The following is a 13775-nucleotide window of genomic DNA, read 5'->3' as shown; positions in this document are numbered from 1 at the left end:
ATTACTTATTACTAGTTGGGCACATCCTTAAAGCAAAGAAAGGATCAGCAGCCCCAGTCTGCTCTGACACTCTAGAGTCACTTCTGTTTGCTCTGTGAGAAAAGCACAAGTGTTAGCACTTTGTTGCAACTGCTTTGATTTGGTGCTTATAAATAAAATTGAATTATTTGCTCAAACAATTATACGAGTGTAGTTTTAACACTGCATCTTTTGGGGTTTTTTTTTGTTGTTTGTTTGTTTGTTTTCACCAGCTTACCAGTAATGAGTTAAAATCAGCTGTCCAGCAAACATTTTCTCCTCAACTCTCTCAGCATTTCATTTCCCACAAAGCTCTTTGCTGTGATCAGTCAGAACTTTTGCAAACTGTAGGATGCATTCAAAACCAGAGGAGGGCAGCTGGTTACAGTGTCCCATGTGTGGTATTTAGGTTTTTTTTAAACTTTTACCTGCCACAGCAGGACACTCACTCAGATATGTCGAAATAAGTCACTGTGCTGTTCTGTTTACAAATAGTCCACAAAATCTAATCATTTTGGTGTCCTCTGGGTTCTCCAACTCTCCCCCACCCCTTTAGGACCCGGTACTGTTTACGGGTTCCATGAGAAAGAACCTGGATCCATTTAACCAACACACAGATGAAGAACTGTGGAGTGCTCTGGAAGAGGTCAGTAACTCTCACAATCGGCAGAATCAGTAGTGTGTGAGTTTTAATTCTTGTATGATGAAGCAGAATACTTGCCAAACTATTTTATTATCTTACCATAGCAACAGAAATATTGTGAAATATGTCAGGTTGGCTTATCAGAGCATACCGTACTAGCATCAAACTGTCCCATTCAGGATGACTGAGGGTGGAGGAGCTGCTGTCTCTATTGCATGAGGATATTCTCTTACATAGGCAATTATGTAATTATGTCCTGGAGCCAGGAGCGGACAATCAGAGATCCCAGTGTGGTGGTGAATGACCTCAAGGATTTTGACCTCAAAATCAGCCTTGAAAAGAGCTGCCAGGAACCTGCACCATGTAATGGACTATCTGGGGCTCTATATAGATCCTATTCTTAATTGTGTCACTTTCAGAGCAGAGGATCATCAGCATCCTTCACACATTGTCTCTCCCTCTTTCAGCTGAGAAAAGCTGTGCAGTTCCAACTCTCTGCATCCTTGCACTCTTTAATTTCTGTGGTGCATTTACAACCGCTTATAATGAGGGATTGTCAGCTTTGGGTCACATCTCTACATCTGCTGCTGTCACAGTGTAACAATAACACCGCACTGTGTATCACAGTTCTCCACCTGCAGAGGAACCCAGCAGCTCTTATTGCACAAATACCTCTGAGGGTGATGTTACCCAGAGTAGCCCTTATGACCTATGATGGGAAGGCAGTGAATGGCACAAATGTGCTAAAGCTGTGCTCTTAGCATCACGGGACATCTCTGTGGGTAACACTGTAGTCAAAACGGATGACTATGCAGTAATTATATTATGTTATAGTTTATATTAATCTTTGTTAGGATATTTAGATACTAACTGGTCTTATTATTCATGATTTTTATATGTAAGAAGAAGAACTTCAAATTTAATGCAGAGAAGCTAATATGTGAGGAATGGAGTCTCTCTTTTATACTGATTGCAGCATTCTGGATCAACTGAAGGCTTTTAGGCTTTTACAACAATGCAGCCTAGAATAAATAAATACACCAACTAGCTTTCCAGCTTTACTTTGAGACAGGTTGCTTCTAATTTTACAGGTACTGCACAAATTAATAGAAAGAAAAGAAAGACAGTCCTTAATGTAGATGCTAAGGAACATACCCTGATCAAACATGAGTCCTTGTGTTACTGGAGGTTGAGTCAATGTCAGGTTAGACACACTATTTGTTTTTGAAACAGAGAACAATAAACTTGGTTTTGTTTGAATTTAGAAGATGGACATGAGGTCATTCAGGCCCATCTTCAAGACATGTCTGTATCATTTGTCTTGATTGATAAATAAAGCTGGGTGTCATCTGCGTATCATATCATAGCAGTGCTTCTAATAATGTCTAAGGGAAGCATGTATGATTGGTCCCAGTACAGAACCCTGTGGAACTAACTGTAAAAAGACGACAGAGCAGGAATTATTTATAGAGGACACACACAGTGTAGTTAAAGCTGCTTTATTTTATTTTTTTTATTCCTGCAGGTGCAGCTAAAGTCTGTGGTGGAAGAGCTCCCTGGAAAGTTGGAGACTGCCCTGGCTGAGTCGGGCTCCAACTTCAGTGTGGGCCAGAGGCAACTGGTGTGTCTGGCACGAGCTGTCCTGAGGAAGAACTGCATCCTCATCATTGATGAGGCCACAGCCAATGTGGACCCGAGGTACTGCAAGATGACGTTTGCCTACTGTGTATGAACAACATCTAGTTAGACAGAAGAATATCTTGTGTACTGCAGCATGATGGGATACAGAAACTACTCAGCTGATGACACTTACTTTGACACGTGAATCATGCATCGGTGGTTGTTTGCTGATAGTAAATTTTATCTAAAGGTCACACTAACAGAAGCGTTTATTTCTGTGGCTGCAGGACCGATGAGCTGATCCAGAAAACCATACGAGATAAGTTCAGGGAATGCACTGTGCTCACCATCGCTCATCGCCTCAACACCATCGTAGACAGCGACCGTATACTGGTGAGTCCTGAACCGTTAACACTGATGCCACTTAATTAGGTAAAACCTCTAATTAGGTAGTAGTTAAACAACTAATGCAAAGGTAAAAAGTAGAATGGCTTTTTGCTGAGAGCTGGATCCAAATAATCTGTCAATGCCAGGCCTTAGAAATGCATTAATGCATTCTGTATTTGACAAGATTGGTGTCCAAACATACAAACTGTAACACAAGTGTGACTGTCACCTTTGGAGCAGCTTCTGCTTTCCCTGTATGTGGATGGAGTGTTGGGCTTTCTGGGTTTAGCAGCTTTTCTTTCATAGCCTGAAACATGCCAGATTCAAGTCAAGAGGCTGTTAGTTTTACTTTGAAACTCATACTGTGCTCTTACTTTTGTGCAATAATCAGAACTATTTGTTTCCAGGTTCTAGATGCGGGGAAGATCCATGCGTATGATGAGCCGTACACCCTGCTGCAGGATCCCACTAACATTTTTTATAAAATGGTGCAGCAGACAGGCAAACAGGAGGCAGCAGCTCTTCTAGAGGCAGCTAAAAAGGTCAGTTTGACTCAAGTTCTTCACACTTAACGAAAACAATCTCTTTTTGTAAACTGACATTTGTAAACTATGCGTTCCAGGCTTACGACAGCAGGAGCCGCCCCGGCCTGTCAAACGGACACGCAGTAACAGCAGACGGGAACTTGGTTATCTTTGAGACCGCTCTGTAAGCTCAGGGAGACACTGAATTGCTGCTGCTCCTCCAGAAGATTTCAGAAGGTGCCTGGGCTGTAAAGCCCCTCCAGTCTCTGGTGAAAGCGCTGATCCGCTGCTGGTGGCGTAAGATGGGGTGGACGTGACCTGCACAGCATTGATTTGCTGGGCCTGATCTGGCCACACAGTGCAGCTGTTTCCTCAGACTGACTGCCCAGAAATCAGGGCTATGAGAACTGTTGATGTAGAGCACTACCTATTTATCTCTCACGTGTTAAATTGCTGCTCAGCATTCTGATGCCTTGCACAAATAGCTTTTAAATGGCTACATAATCCTTAAAATCCCAAGTGCTTTAATTTACTGATGGAAGTAAATCACTTGTAAATCAAAGTGATATTATTGTTCAGGATTAGTAACGACCAAATTCTTACTCTGCAGAGATCTCTCTGTATTTTTTTCACATTTATCTCTTTAACTACATGTTTTAAAGACTTGAAAAAAAGCTTCACAAGATTTTAGTGTTAAATATTTTGTGCCTTGTGTTGTTTAAATGCTGACTGAAGCATTTCCAGGGAGGAAAGTGAAATAGCAGTGTGAGCTGTCTGTTGAATGTTTAAGTTATTTCGACTTTGTACGCTTGTTTTGTCAAATATTACATAAAAGGCCCACACATCTCACATGGTAACATTTGTCTTGGTGTATTGTGTAGTTTTTGCTTTTTGGCAAATATTGCTACTAAGATATAATACTGAAATCAAATCTTTGGTCAAGTCAAGAAGACAAGGACTGTTACAAATTACATGAAAATTCGTGTACAAAAAGTATAACGGTTTGGGAATTCAAGGTCAAATTCTGAAGCTTACAGATCTTACAGAGTAGCTTGTTCACATGTGACAATGTAACCATAATTTATGATTTCAACATAACTTAAAAACAGACACAGATCAAATAAGATCACAAAGCATAAAAACATCAAACGCCTCAGTCGTTGCACACAGTTGGAGGCAGGAGGAGCTCGCGGTGCTCAGAGGTTGCTGCAAGAGTTCAGCTGATTCCAATGTTTCACTCCACGTCACAGTTTAACTTCTGTCTGTTTGGGTGTGAGAGAGACTTGTTGGAAGTAGACCTCGCCTGGTTTAAAGTTGCAGCAGCCACAGAAAAGTCTAAATTATTTTGCTCAGGCTGCTGTCATAAGCTGGAAAGCATGAAAACGGTGTGGATGCAGATTTTTCAGCCATGTTTAAGGGGACTTTTTTTCACCTCACCTTCCTGCTGACTCCAGCAAAGCCGCTGCCTCAGCCTGGCCCATCTCTTGCACCATCTTGTAGAGAGCACCCTCCTTGTTTTGCAGCAGAGTGAAAGGACAGTCCAGCTCCTGGATGGTGCCACTGTCCAGCACCTTAGGCCAAGAAAATGCGGTGGTGTAACAGTTAACACAGGAAAATTTTTTGCGTATCTGTGTACTCTAACAGTATGAATTTATTAAAAAGCTACAGTCGGAATAGCTGAGTCACCAGTATACGGTTGCTGTCTATGATGGTGTTGAGGCGATGAGCGATGGTGAGCACAGTGCAGTCTCTGAACTTTTCCCGAATGGTTTTCTGGATCAGCTCATCTGTCCTGCAGTAACAACAAGAAAGACACTTGGAGAATCATGTGGGAAAAGTGTGTTGAGAAAGCTACTGGATGTCTAGGATCTCTCTGTACTGGTAATGTATCTGGAGGACCTTGGGTCAACGTTGGCCGTGGCTTCGTCGATGATGAGAATGCGGTTCTTCCTCAGGACTGCTCTGGCCAGGCACAGCAGCTGCCTCTGGCCCACGCTGAAGTTGGAGCCTGACTCAGCCAGGACAGCCTCCAGCTTCCCAGGCAGCTCCTCCACCACAGACTTCATCTGTACCTGCAGTGAACATGGAGAGGAGAAACCTGTAGCTGGTCTGTGGGCAGTAACGACAAATCTGGGTGTGCTGATTAAATACTAGCCTCTTCCAGAGCTTTCCACAGGTCTTCATCAGTGTGCTGGTTGAAAAGGTCCAAGTTCTTCCTCACACTGTCAGTAAAGAGAGCTGGGTCCTGGGGGAGCACAGGGGAGAGAAGTCAGGGAGAAAAATCAGTAGACTCTGCTACGTCATTAATTCTATGTACCAAAGCTGGATATGGATTTGGAAACACAAGACACGCAGTATCGTATGACTTTGAAAATCTGTGTTTTGAGTTTAATTTCCTGAAAATAAATGATATAGCAGTTTTAATTAATAGAAGAATAACAGAAATGGATAGCATTATTGTAACAGTGAGATTGTAACTACGTATTTCTTCAGGCAGTTGAAGTGTCATCTGATGTTGTACCTGAGGAATGATGGACATCTTCTGGCGCAGGTCATGTAGGCCAATCTCAGAGGTCACAACACCGTCGATGTAGATCTTTCCCTGGGGCTCTGCCAGGCGAAACAGAGCCGAGACCAGAGAGCTTTTCCCCGCTCCTGTTCTACCCACAATACCAACCTGACGCAGAGGACACACAAAACATCAACAGCTGATCATCACTCAGACCCAACCAGCTGTTCTCCACAAACAGATGTGTCACCTTCTCTTTGGGTTGAAACGTGGCATTGATGTCTTTGAGGACCGGTGGTCCATCCTTGCTGTAGAAGAAGTTCACTCGATCAAAGGTTATCATTCCTTGGCTCGGCCAATCAGGGGGAGGACGCTGCTGAGTTTCTAAGGGTGCTTCACTCTTTAGCTCAGTGTACTCCACCACCCTCTCCACTGATGTCATCTGAAAAGCCAAGAGGTCTTTTTCAATTATGCTTTTTGTAGCCTATGTTAACGTTCATTCATAGGCATCAGGATGTTTTTATATTTTTTAAACCTCAAAACCGAAAATTCCAACTTTTCTACAAAGGACTTTATAATTTGTACAGCATACTTTACTGTAAGTGCAGAAGTCAAGTGTCCAAAGTTTTTGTACAAATGAGGTATGATCAAAATTTGAGAGGATTAAGGGAAATGGAAACATTGCTCCATGTAACTCTCCATTAAGTACATTTCTCTTCACCCACCAACACTTTTTTCATCAACATCATGCATTCAAAAAAACTGGAAATACAAAATGTCATCACTCAGTTCTTACCATGTTCTCCACCTCTGCACTTTGTCTCACTGTCCACTGGAAGTTTCCTATCAGTGTTACAGCATAGGTCAGCACAAGGCCCACCTCTCCAGCCTCCAGGCCTAATGGATCCAAAACATGATCAGAAATCAGAGGCTACTTCAGGACTTTCTTCTGCATTAACTCAGTGTGTGTGGTTAGGGTATTTAGCAAACTAAATACAGTTAAATTAAACATTTAATTGTGTTTAGTTTGGCCCACTAAGGGGTTGGTTGGCTTAAAAGTTGTGGAACTGTTTGGTTTTTCTTTCTTTTCTTATAGTTTAAATAAAGGTTTTAATAAACGTCCATTTATGGCAAATCTTATTAATCTACATTATATATTCTTGACCTGTTGCACAGATTCAATTCAATTCACATCAATTTGATTTATATAGCACCAAATCACAGCAACAATTGCCTCAAAGCACTTTATATTGTAAGGTAAAGACCCTGCAATAATACAGAGGAAAACCCCAACGATCATGTGACCCCCAACGAGCAAATGCTTTGGCGACAGTGAGAAGGAAAAACTCTGTTTTTATAGGAAGAAACCTCTGGCAAAACCAGGTCAGGAAGAGGCAGCCATCTGCCATGATTGACTGTGGGTGCAGGGAGTAAGACGGGACAAAGACACACCCTGGAACAGAGCCAGAGATGAACAATAACTAATGAATAAATGCTGAGTGGTGTATACGCACATAAAGAGTGAAGAAAAAGACTCATCATGGGAAGCCCCCAGCAGCCTAGAGCTATTGCAACATGACTAAGGGAAAATTCAGTGTCAACTCATCCATCCCTAAATATATGCTTTATAAAAAAGTCTTAAAAGTAGAGTTTGTCTCCTGAATCCAAACTTGGAGCCTGTTCCACAAAAGAGGGGCCTGAATACTGAAGGCTCGGCCCCCCATTCTACTTTTAAATACTCTAGGAACCACAAACAAGCTTGCAGTCTGAGAGCGAAGTGCTCTAATGGGTTGATAGGGTACTATTAGGTCTTTAAGATGAGATGGGGCCTGATTATTCCAGACCTTGTATGTTAAATTTGATTCTGGATTTAACAAGGAGGCAATGAAGAGAAACCAGTGTCGGTGAAATGTGCTCTCTTTGTCTGGTCCCTGTCAGTATCTTTGCTGCAGCATTGCGGATCATCTCAAGGCTTTTTAGGACATTTTTAGGACATCCTGATAATAAGGAATTATAGTCCAGCCTAGAAGTAAGTTTTTCAGCATCACTTAAACGGGATGTTTTTAATTTGAACCAGATTCCGCAAATGGAAGTCCTACATATTTGTTTACCATATATGCACTGAATGATATACCCTGGTCAAAAATGACTCCCAAGATTCCTCACAGTGTTACTGGAGGGTTAGGGTTAGATTTTTATAGGTGAGTACAATAACCTCAGTTTTATCTGAATTTAGAAGCAGAAAAGTAGACGTTATCCAAGTCTTTATGTCTTCAAGACATTCCTGTATTTTAACAAATTGGTGTGTGTTATCTGGCTTATTAGATATATAAAGCTGGGTGTCATCTGCATAGCAGTGAAAATGTATGCTATGTCTTCTGATGATACTGCCTAAGGGAAGCATGTATAATATAAACAGAATTGGTCCTGGCACTGAACCCTGTGGAACTCCATAACTAACCTTAGTGTGTGAAGAGTACTCTCCATTTACATGAACAAATTAGAGTCTGATAGACTGATATTCAAAACATTGTACAGTACCTTTAATACCTACAGCATACATAATCGCTGTAATAAAATAAATCAAGGAGTTTTTCCTTCCCACCGTCGCCAAGTGCTTGCTCTAAGAGGGTCCTCTGATGGTTGGGGTTTTCTTTGTATTGTTACAGACTCTTTACCTTACAATATAAGGCACCTGTTGTGAGACAGTTTGTCTGCATGGTGCTTTGGTTCCTCACCATGTCTGAGTAAGACGCAGCCGAATGCTGTGAGAGTGATGAATATGGAGCAAATGCTGTCAAGGCGTAGTGCAAACCAGCGGGAGGTCATCAGGAACAAAAACCACGCCTCTGCAACGAGACGAAAAAATGCATTTCATTATAAAGAAGATGACCAGGTTAATCTTTTGAGCAGGTTCACTTTACAAGACATTTCATGAGACCCAAATATCTCACACATGTAATTTATTATAAAGCGATTTGTACAATATAAAGCACCTTGAGGTGACTGTTGTCATATAAATAAAACTGAATTAAAGTCTTCCAGATGTGAGTGAAGTTGGCCCCCCCACCTTCTTCAAATCCAACAAAAGTGGTATCAAACGTTTGTGCTACGTTTGTGCTGGTTTGTGCTGCTAAAATTTTCGTTTGTGCTACTATCATTTTAAAGATATTAATAAAAATTTCTAGAGGTCATCAGAGGTCAACCAGCCCCCCCACATTAATTAAATCAAACAAAATGGGTGTCAGTCAACTGTGCTACGTTTGTGCTGGTTTGTGCTGCTAAAATTTTCGTTTGTGCTGCTTCTGTTTTAAAGATATTAATGAAAATGTAAAGGTCAAAAGGTCAACCAGCCCCCCCACATTACCCAAATCAAACAAAATTGATGTCAAACGTTTGTGCTATGTTTGTGCTGGTTTGTGCTGCAAAAATGTTTGTTTGTGCTGCTAACATTTTAAAATTTTTAATAAAATAACGTCTTGATGCGTGCTTAATCATCCAGGTAAGTAAATCCCAAAAGGTTGATTCTGTTCATCTGGACATTTTCAGTTGGAGAAACGTTTCGTCACTCATCCAAGTGACTTCTTCAGTCTCAGCTGACTGCAGGTTTCCCCAACCTTATAAACAGTACATTTGCATAGTGAAGGAAACTAGCGCCACTGAATGAACAATGTGCTGGGGGGTTAGTTCCATGATTGTTAGTATGCAAATTCTTATGACCATTGATCAATGACAACTAATCAAAGCCTACTGATCAATGGCCATGAGTACCATTCGCAGAAAGTGGGGAATGGCTACAATCACAGCATTGTAAGATGGCAAAAGATGTACCCTTGGGCCCCCCTTCTCGATTCAGAGATGGTCAGCATCCTGACAGCCCAATGGACGAAGCTGTCTCTCAGTCTGCTGGTTCTGGCCCGGAGGCTCTTCAGTATCCTTCCTGATGGCAGCAAACTGAAGATGCTGTTGAAGGGATGAGTGGAGTCACCTGTAATGGAGAGGACCTTCCAGATGAGGCAGGTGCAGTAGATCTCCTGGGGAGGGAGGCAAGAGAGGTCCCCACAATGCTCTCGGCTGCTCTCACTACCCGTTGTCATTTTTTCCTGCAGAACCCAATGCAGGAGTCATACCACACAGTGATGCAGCTGGTGAGGATACTCTCAACTGTGCCTCTGTAAAAGGTGCTCATAATGGGGGTTGAATCTCTTGTGCTTCTCAGTTTGCAGAGGAAGTAGAGTCGCTGTTGGTCTTCTCCACATTCAGGGACAGGTTGTTGTTGCTGTACCACTCTGCCAGATGGTTAACTTCACCCCTGTAGTAGATCTCGTCGTGGGTCAGCAGAGTGAAGAGAAGGGGGCTCAACACACATCCTTGGGGAGCCCCCGTATTCCGTGTTCTTGGGCTGGAGGTGTTGCTGTCGACCCGTACTGTCTGCTGTCTTCCTGTCAAGAAGTCTAGCAGCCCGTTATACAGCAAGGTGCTGATCCCCAGCAGATCCAGTTTGTGAATGAGTTGCTGGGGAATGATGGTGTTGAATGCTGAACTGAAGTCTATGAACAGCACTCTGACATATGAGTCTCTAGTGTTCAGATATGTGAGGGCTGAGTGAGGGCCAGTTGAAATTCCATCATCGGTTGAGCGTTTTGACCGGTATGCGAACTGAAATGGATCCAGGTTGGGGGAAAGCGATAATTTGATTTGATGCATGACTAACCGTTCAAAGCACTTAACTTAATAATGATGGAGGTGAGTTTGACAGGACGGTAGTCCTTAAAGCAGGAGATAGATGACTTCTTGGGTACAGTAATGATGGTGGAGGCTTTGAGGCATGTGGGAACGACGGCCTGACCCTAGTGATGTGTTAAAGATGTCTGTGAAGACATTTGTGAGTTCCACAGCATAGTCCGTCAGTGCTTGTCCAAGGATGTTATCAGGACCTGGAGCTTTGCGTGTACTGATTTTGGCAAGGGATCTCCACACACTGTCTGGGGATTGTGTCACCACGGTCTGTAGAGTGGGCTTGTAGTCTGTGATGGTTTGTATTCCTTGCCCCTGCCTCCAAGTATTTCTGCTGTCGCTGAAGCTTTGCTGTAGCTGATGCCACGTGACAGGTTTGCCCTTGCTGTTCTTAGACTCACCTAATTCCCGGCTCTGAAGGCTTGCATTTTTCAACCTTAGGAGCATTTAAACCTGACCTGTGAGCCATGGTTTCTGATTGGCCCGGACAGTGATAGTCCTGGTCTCTGTGACATCATCGATGCATTTTGGGATGTAGGCAGTGACAGTTTCTGTATATTCCTGAAAGTCTGTGGTGTTGTTGTGTGTGGCAGCCTGTGGTGGAAAAGCAGTGCCTCTGAGGATCCTTCTGGCCACACCTGTACCTGCTTACGAACTGGTTTGGTGACTTTGACCAGGGGCCTGCGGGAACCCATGGCACACCTAGATTTCTGCCTGTACTGATCCTTATGCAAAATAGGTGGAATTAAGACACAGTTCCAAAAGCAAACACAACTGATCAGTGCTGAGAGTGGTCCTGTTGCTGAGGTTGGGATGATCCTGTAATCTCTTATGAACGACCTCTAACGCTTCTATGACTGGGATGCAAGTGAAGACAGATGTAACATCTCTCTCTCACTGTACATGTACTGTTCATAAAATTAGGGAAACATAACCTGCACAAACAAAATAATTTGCAGGACAAATGTTTGACATCAATTTTGTTCGATTTGAAGAAGGTAGGGGGGGCAACTTCACTCACATGTGTTTATAAGGTTGGGGAAACCTGCAGTCAGCTGAGACTGAAGAAGTCACTTGGATGAGTGACGAAACGTTTCTCCAACTGAAAATGTCCAGATGAACAGAATCAACCTTTTGGAATTTACTTACCTGGATGATTAAGCACGCATCAAGACGTTATTTTATTAAAAATTTTAAAATGTTAGCAGCACAAACAAACATTTTTGCAGCACAAACCAGCACAAACATTTGACATCAATTTTGTTTGATTCCATTAATATGGGGTGGCTGGTTGACCTCTAGAAATTTTTGTTAATATCTTTAAAATAATAGCGGCACAAACAAAAATTTCTGCAGCACAAACCAGCACAAACGTAGCACAAACGTTTGATACCACTTTTGTTGGATTTGAAGAAGGTGGGGGGGCCAACTTCACTTACATGTCTTCCAGGCTTCTTCGCTATCATTATTCCACTATCATTACTGATTTACAACATTTTTAACTTTTTTTCAGCTGGAGACGCATAGCTTATCTCCCCAAGGCCTCTTAGGAGAGATAATTGAACAAATGATAACTTTGAATTGACCTGTGATAAGCTTTCTTTTTTTTCCTTTTTTTTTTTTTACAAATTTTATTTTCAGTCACAGCAGCATGTTAATAACAAAACATTGAACATACAGTAGTTTTCTGTTCAGTATTTAGAATACCCCAAAAGATAACAGAAATAGAGAAGGAAAACAAACAAACAAACCAAAGAAACCCCTACAAAACAACAAAAAACAAACAACAACAACCAAATATAAAAATAAAATGTATAAGGGACATTCAGTGTACAGTTAACTATGATAGTGATATAGAGATATGGCATCCGGTCATGATAAGGTGGTCATTTTAAATGTTTCCATGTACATCAGGAATGGCTGCCATGCCTTAAGAAATTTGGTGGTTGAACCTGCCAGTGTATATCTCATCTTTTCTAAATGTAAAAACCTCATGAGCTCTGCAAGCCACTGTTCATGTGTGGGAGGAGCTTCCTGCTTCCATCTTAAAAGTATAAGGCACCTTGCGATAAGTGAAGCAAAGGCAATAGAATTCGAATAGTATTTTGGCAAAGTGATGTCTTGAGGTATCACCCCAAAGATAGCCGTTAGGGCAGAAGGATCATATTTAACGTTATACATCTCTGACAGAGTGTTAAATATAGACACCCAATAGTTATGAAGATTGGGGCATGTCCAAAAGGTATGAAGGAGCGAACCGGTTTCTGCTCCTTCAGAAACAGGTTCTTCCACAGGTCAGGTCAGAGGGTCAGCTCCTGGATAGAACTTGGCTAACTTTTCCTTGGAGATATGTAATCGGTGTAGGACCTTGAATTGAAGGAGCCCATGCCTGGCACATATCGAAGAAGAGTGTACCCTCCGGAGAAAAGATTGCCAGAGTTTATCTGTTATAGTCATCCCAAGGTCTTTCTCCCACTGTGCTTTAAGGATGGAGAGAGAAGAAGATTGAAGATCTAATAATATAGCATAGATTTCTTTAATGGCCCCTCTCTTATGAACGTTTATATTAATAATTTTATCCAAAGAAGTTTCCTCAGGTAGTTCCGGAAATGAAGGAAATCGACTCTTTACAAAGTGGCGAATTTGTAGATAGCGGAAAAAATGTTGCCGAGGAACATTAAACTGCTTCAGGAGCTGCGTGAATGAGGCAAAAATCCCATCTACAAAAAGGTCTTTGATATTTCTGAGGCCATTACTTTCCCATATTTTAAAGGCAGAATCCATCATGGAGGGTGGGAACATATGACTTGAGTAGATAGGTTCTTTAATTGACATCAAGTGTAACCCCAACCTTTTCCTACATTGTTGTATGACTCGCTCAGAATCTGGGTGCAAAGGGTTACGTTTATAGGTGTATAGTTCTAATGGGAGAGCTGAACTCAACAAAGCTGATAGGCAAATTTTGCCACAATTGGATGACTCAATTTGGAGCCAAGCTGGAGTCTCTGCAGTAAAATTACTCATCCAGTACAGCATATTTCGAATATTTGCTGCCCAATAATAAGACTGAAAGTTTGGCAAGGCTAATCCACCCATTGGCCTAGTCCTCTGCATGAAATCTTTACGAATTCGTGGACTTTTGCCATTCCAAATAAATGCAGAGATATGCTTATTCAGTGTTATAAAATACTTATTGGGTAAGTAGCATGGGATACATTGAAATAAATAAAGGAACTTGGGTAGTATGTTCATTTTGATAGAATTGATGCGGCCAATTAATGACAGTGGTAAATTGTTCCATCTCTGAAGATCTGTCTCAGTATTCTTAAGCAGCGGG

General features: G+C 41.9%; 2 protein-coding genes across 2 annotated transcripts in view; one reads left to right on the top strand and one right to left on the bottom strand.

Annotated features, from left to right (window-relative positions):
• Nucleotides 1-4053, top strand: part of abcc4 (ATP binding cassette subfamily C member 4 (PEL blood group)) — a 28860-nt gene extending 24807 nt beyond the window's left edge. The window contains exons 27-31 of the mRNA XM_084920537.1: nucleotides 575-664; nucleotides 2187-2359; nucleotides 2569-2674; nucleotides 3076-3210; nucleotides 3291-4053. Coding sequence (XP_084776663.1) covers nucleotides 575-664; nucleotides 2187-2359; nucleotides 2569-2674; nucleotides 3076-3210; nucleotides 3291-3380 — 594 coding nt within the window. The 3' untranslated portion in view covers nucleotides 3381-4053. The remainder of the gene's footprint in view (nucleotides 1-574; nucleotides 665-2186; nucleotides 2360-2568; nucleotides 2675-3075; nucleotides 3211-3290) is intronic.
• An 84-nt stretch (nucleotides 4054-4137) lies between these two features.
• LOC146361018 (ATP-binding cassette sub-family C member 4-like) overlaps nucleotides 4138-13775 on the bottom strand; it is a 31926-nt gene continuing 22288 nt past the window's right edge. Inside the window, exons 23-31 of the mRNA XM_084920538.1 lie at nucleotides 8440-8550; nucleotides 6498-6598; nucleotides 5952-6143; nucleotides 5714-5869; nucleotides 5348-5437; nucleotides 5092-5264; nucleotides 4879-4984; nucleotides 4630-4763; nucleotides 4138-4454 (exon numbers count right to left, since the gene is read on the bottom strand). Coding sequence (XP_084776664.1) covers nucleotides 4427-4454; nucleotides 4630-4763; nucleotides 4879-4984; nucleotides 5092-5264; nucleotides 5348-5437; nucleotides 5714-5869; nucleotides 5952-6143; nucleotides 6498-6598; nucleotides 8440-8550 — 1091 coding nt within the window. The 3' untranslated portion in view covers nucleotides 4138-4426. The remainder of the gene's footprint in view (nucleotides 4455-4629; nucleotides 4764-4878; nucleotides 4985-5091; nucleotides 5265-5347; nucleotides 5438-5713; nucleotides 5870-5951; nucleotides 6144-6497; nucleotides 6599-8439; nucleotides 8551-13775) is intronic.

This window comes from Perissodus microlepis, chromosome 23 (assembly GCF_051167445.1).
Source record: "Perissodus microlepis isolate ML-2025 ecotype Zambia chromosome 23, ASM5116744v1, whole genome shotgun sequence".
Classification (NCBI taxonomy): domain Eukaryota; kingdom Metazoa; phylum Chordata; class Actinopteri; order Cichliformes; family Cichlidae; genus Perissodus; species Perissodus microlepis.
Note: the sequence above shows the minus strand (reverse complement) of the source record. Positions and strands in the feature narration are given on the sequence as shown.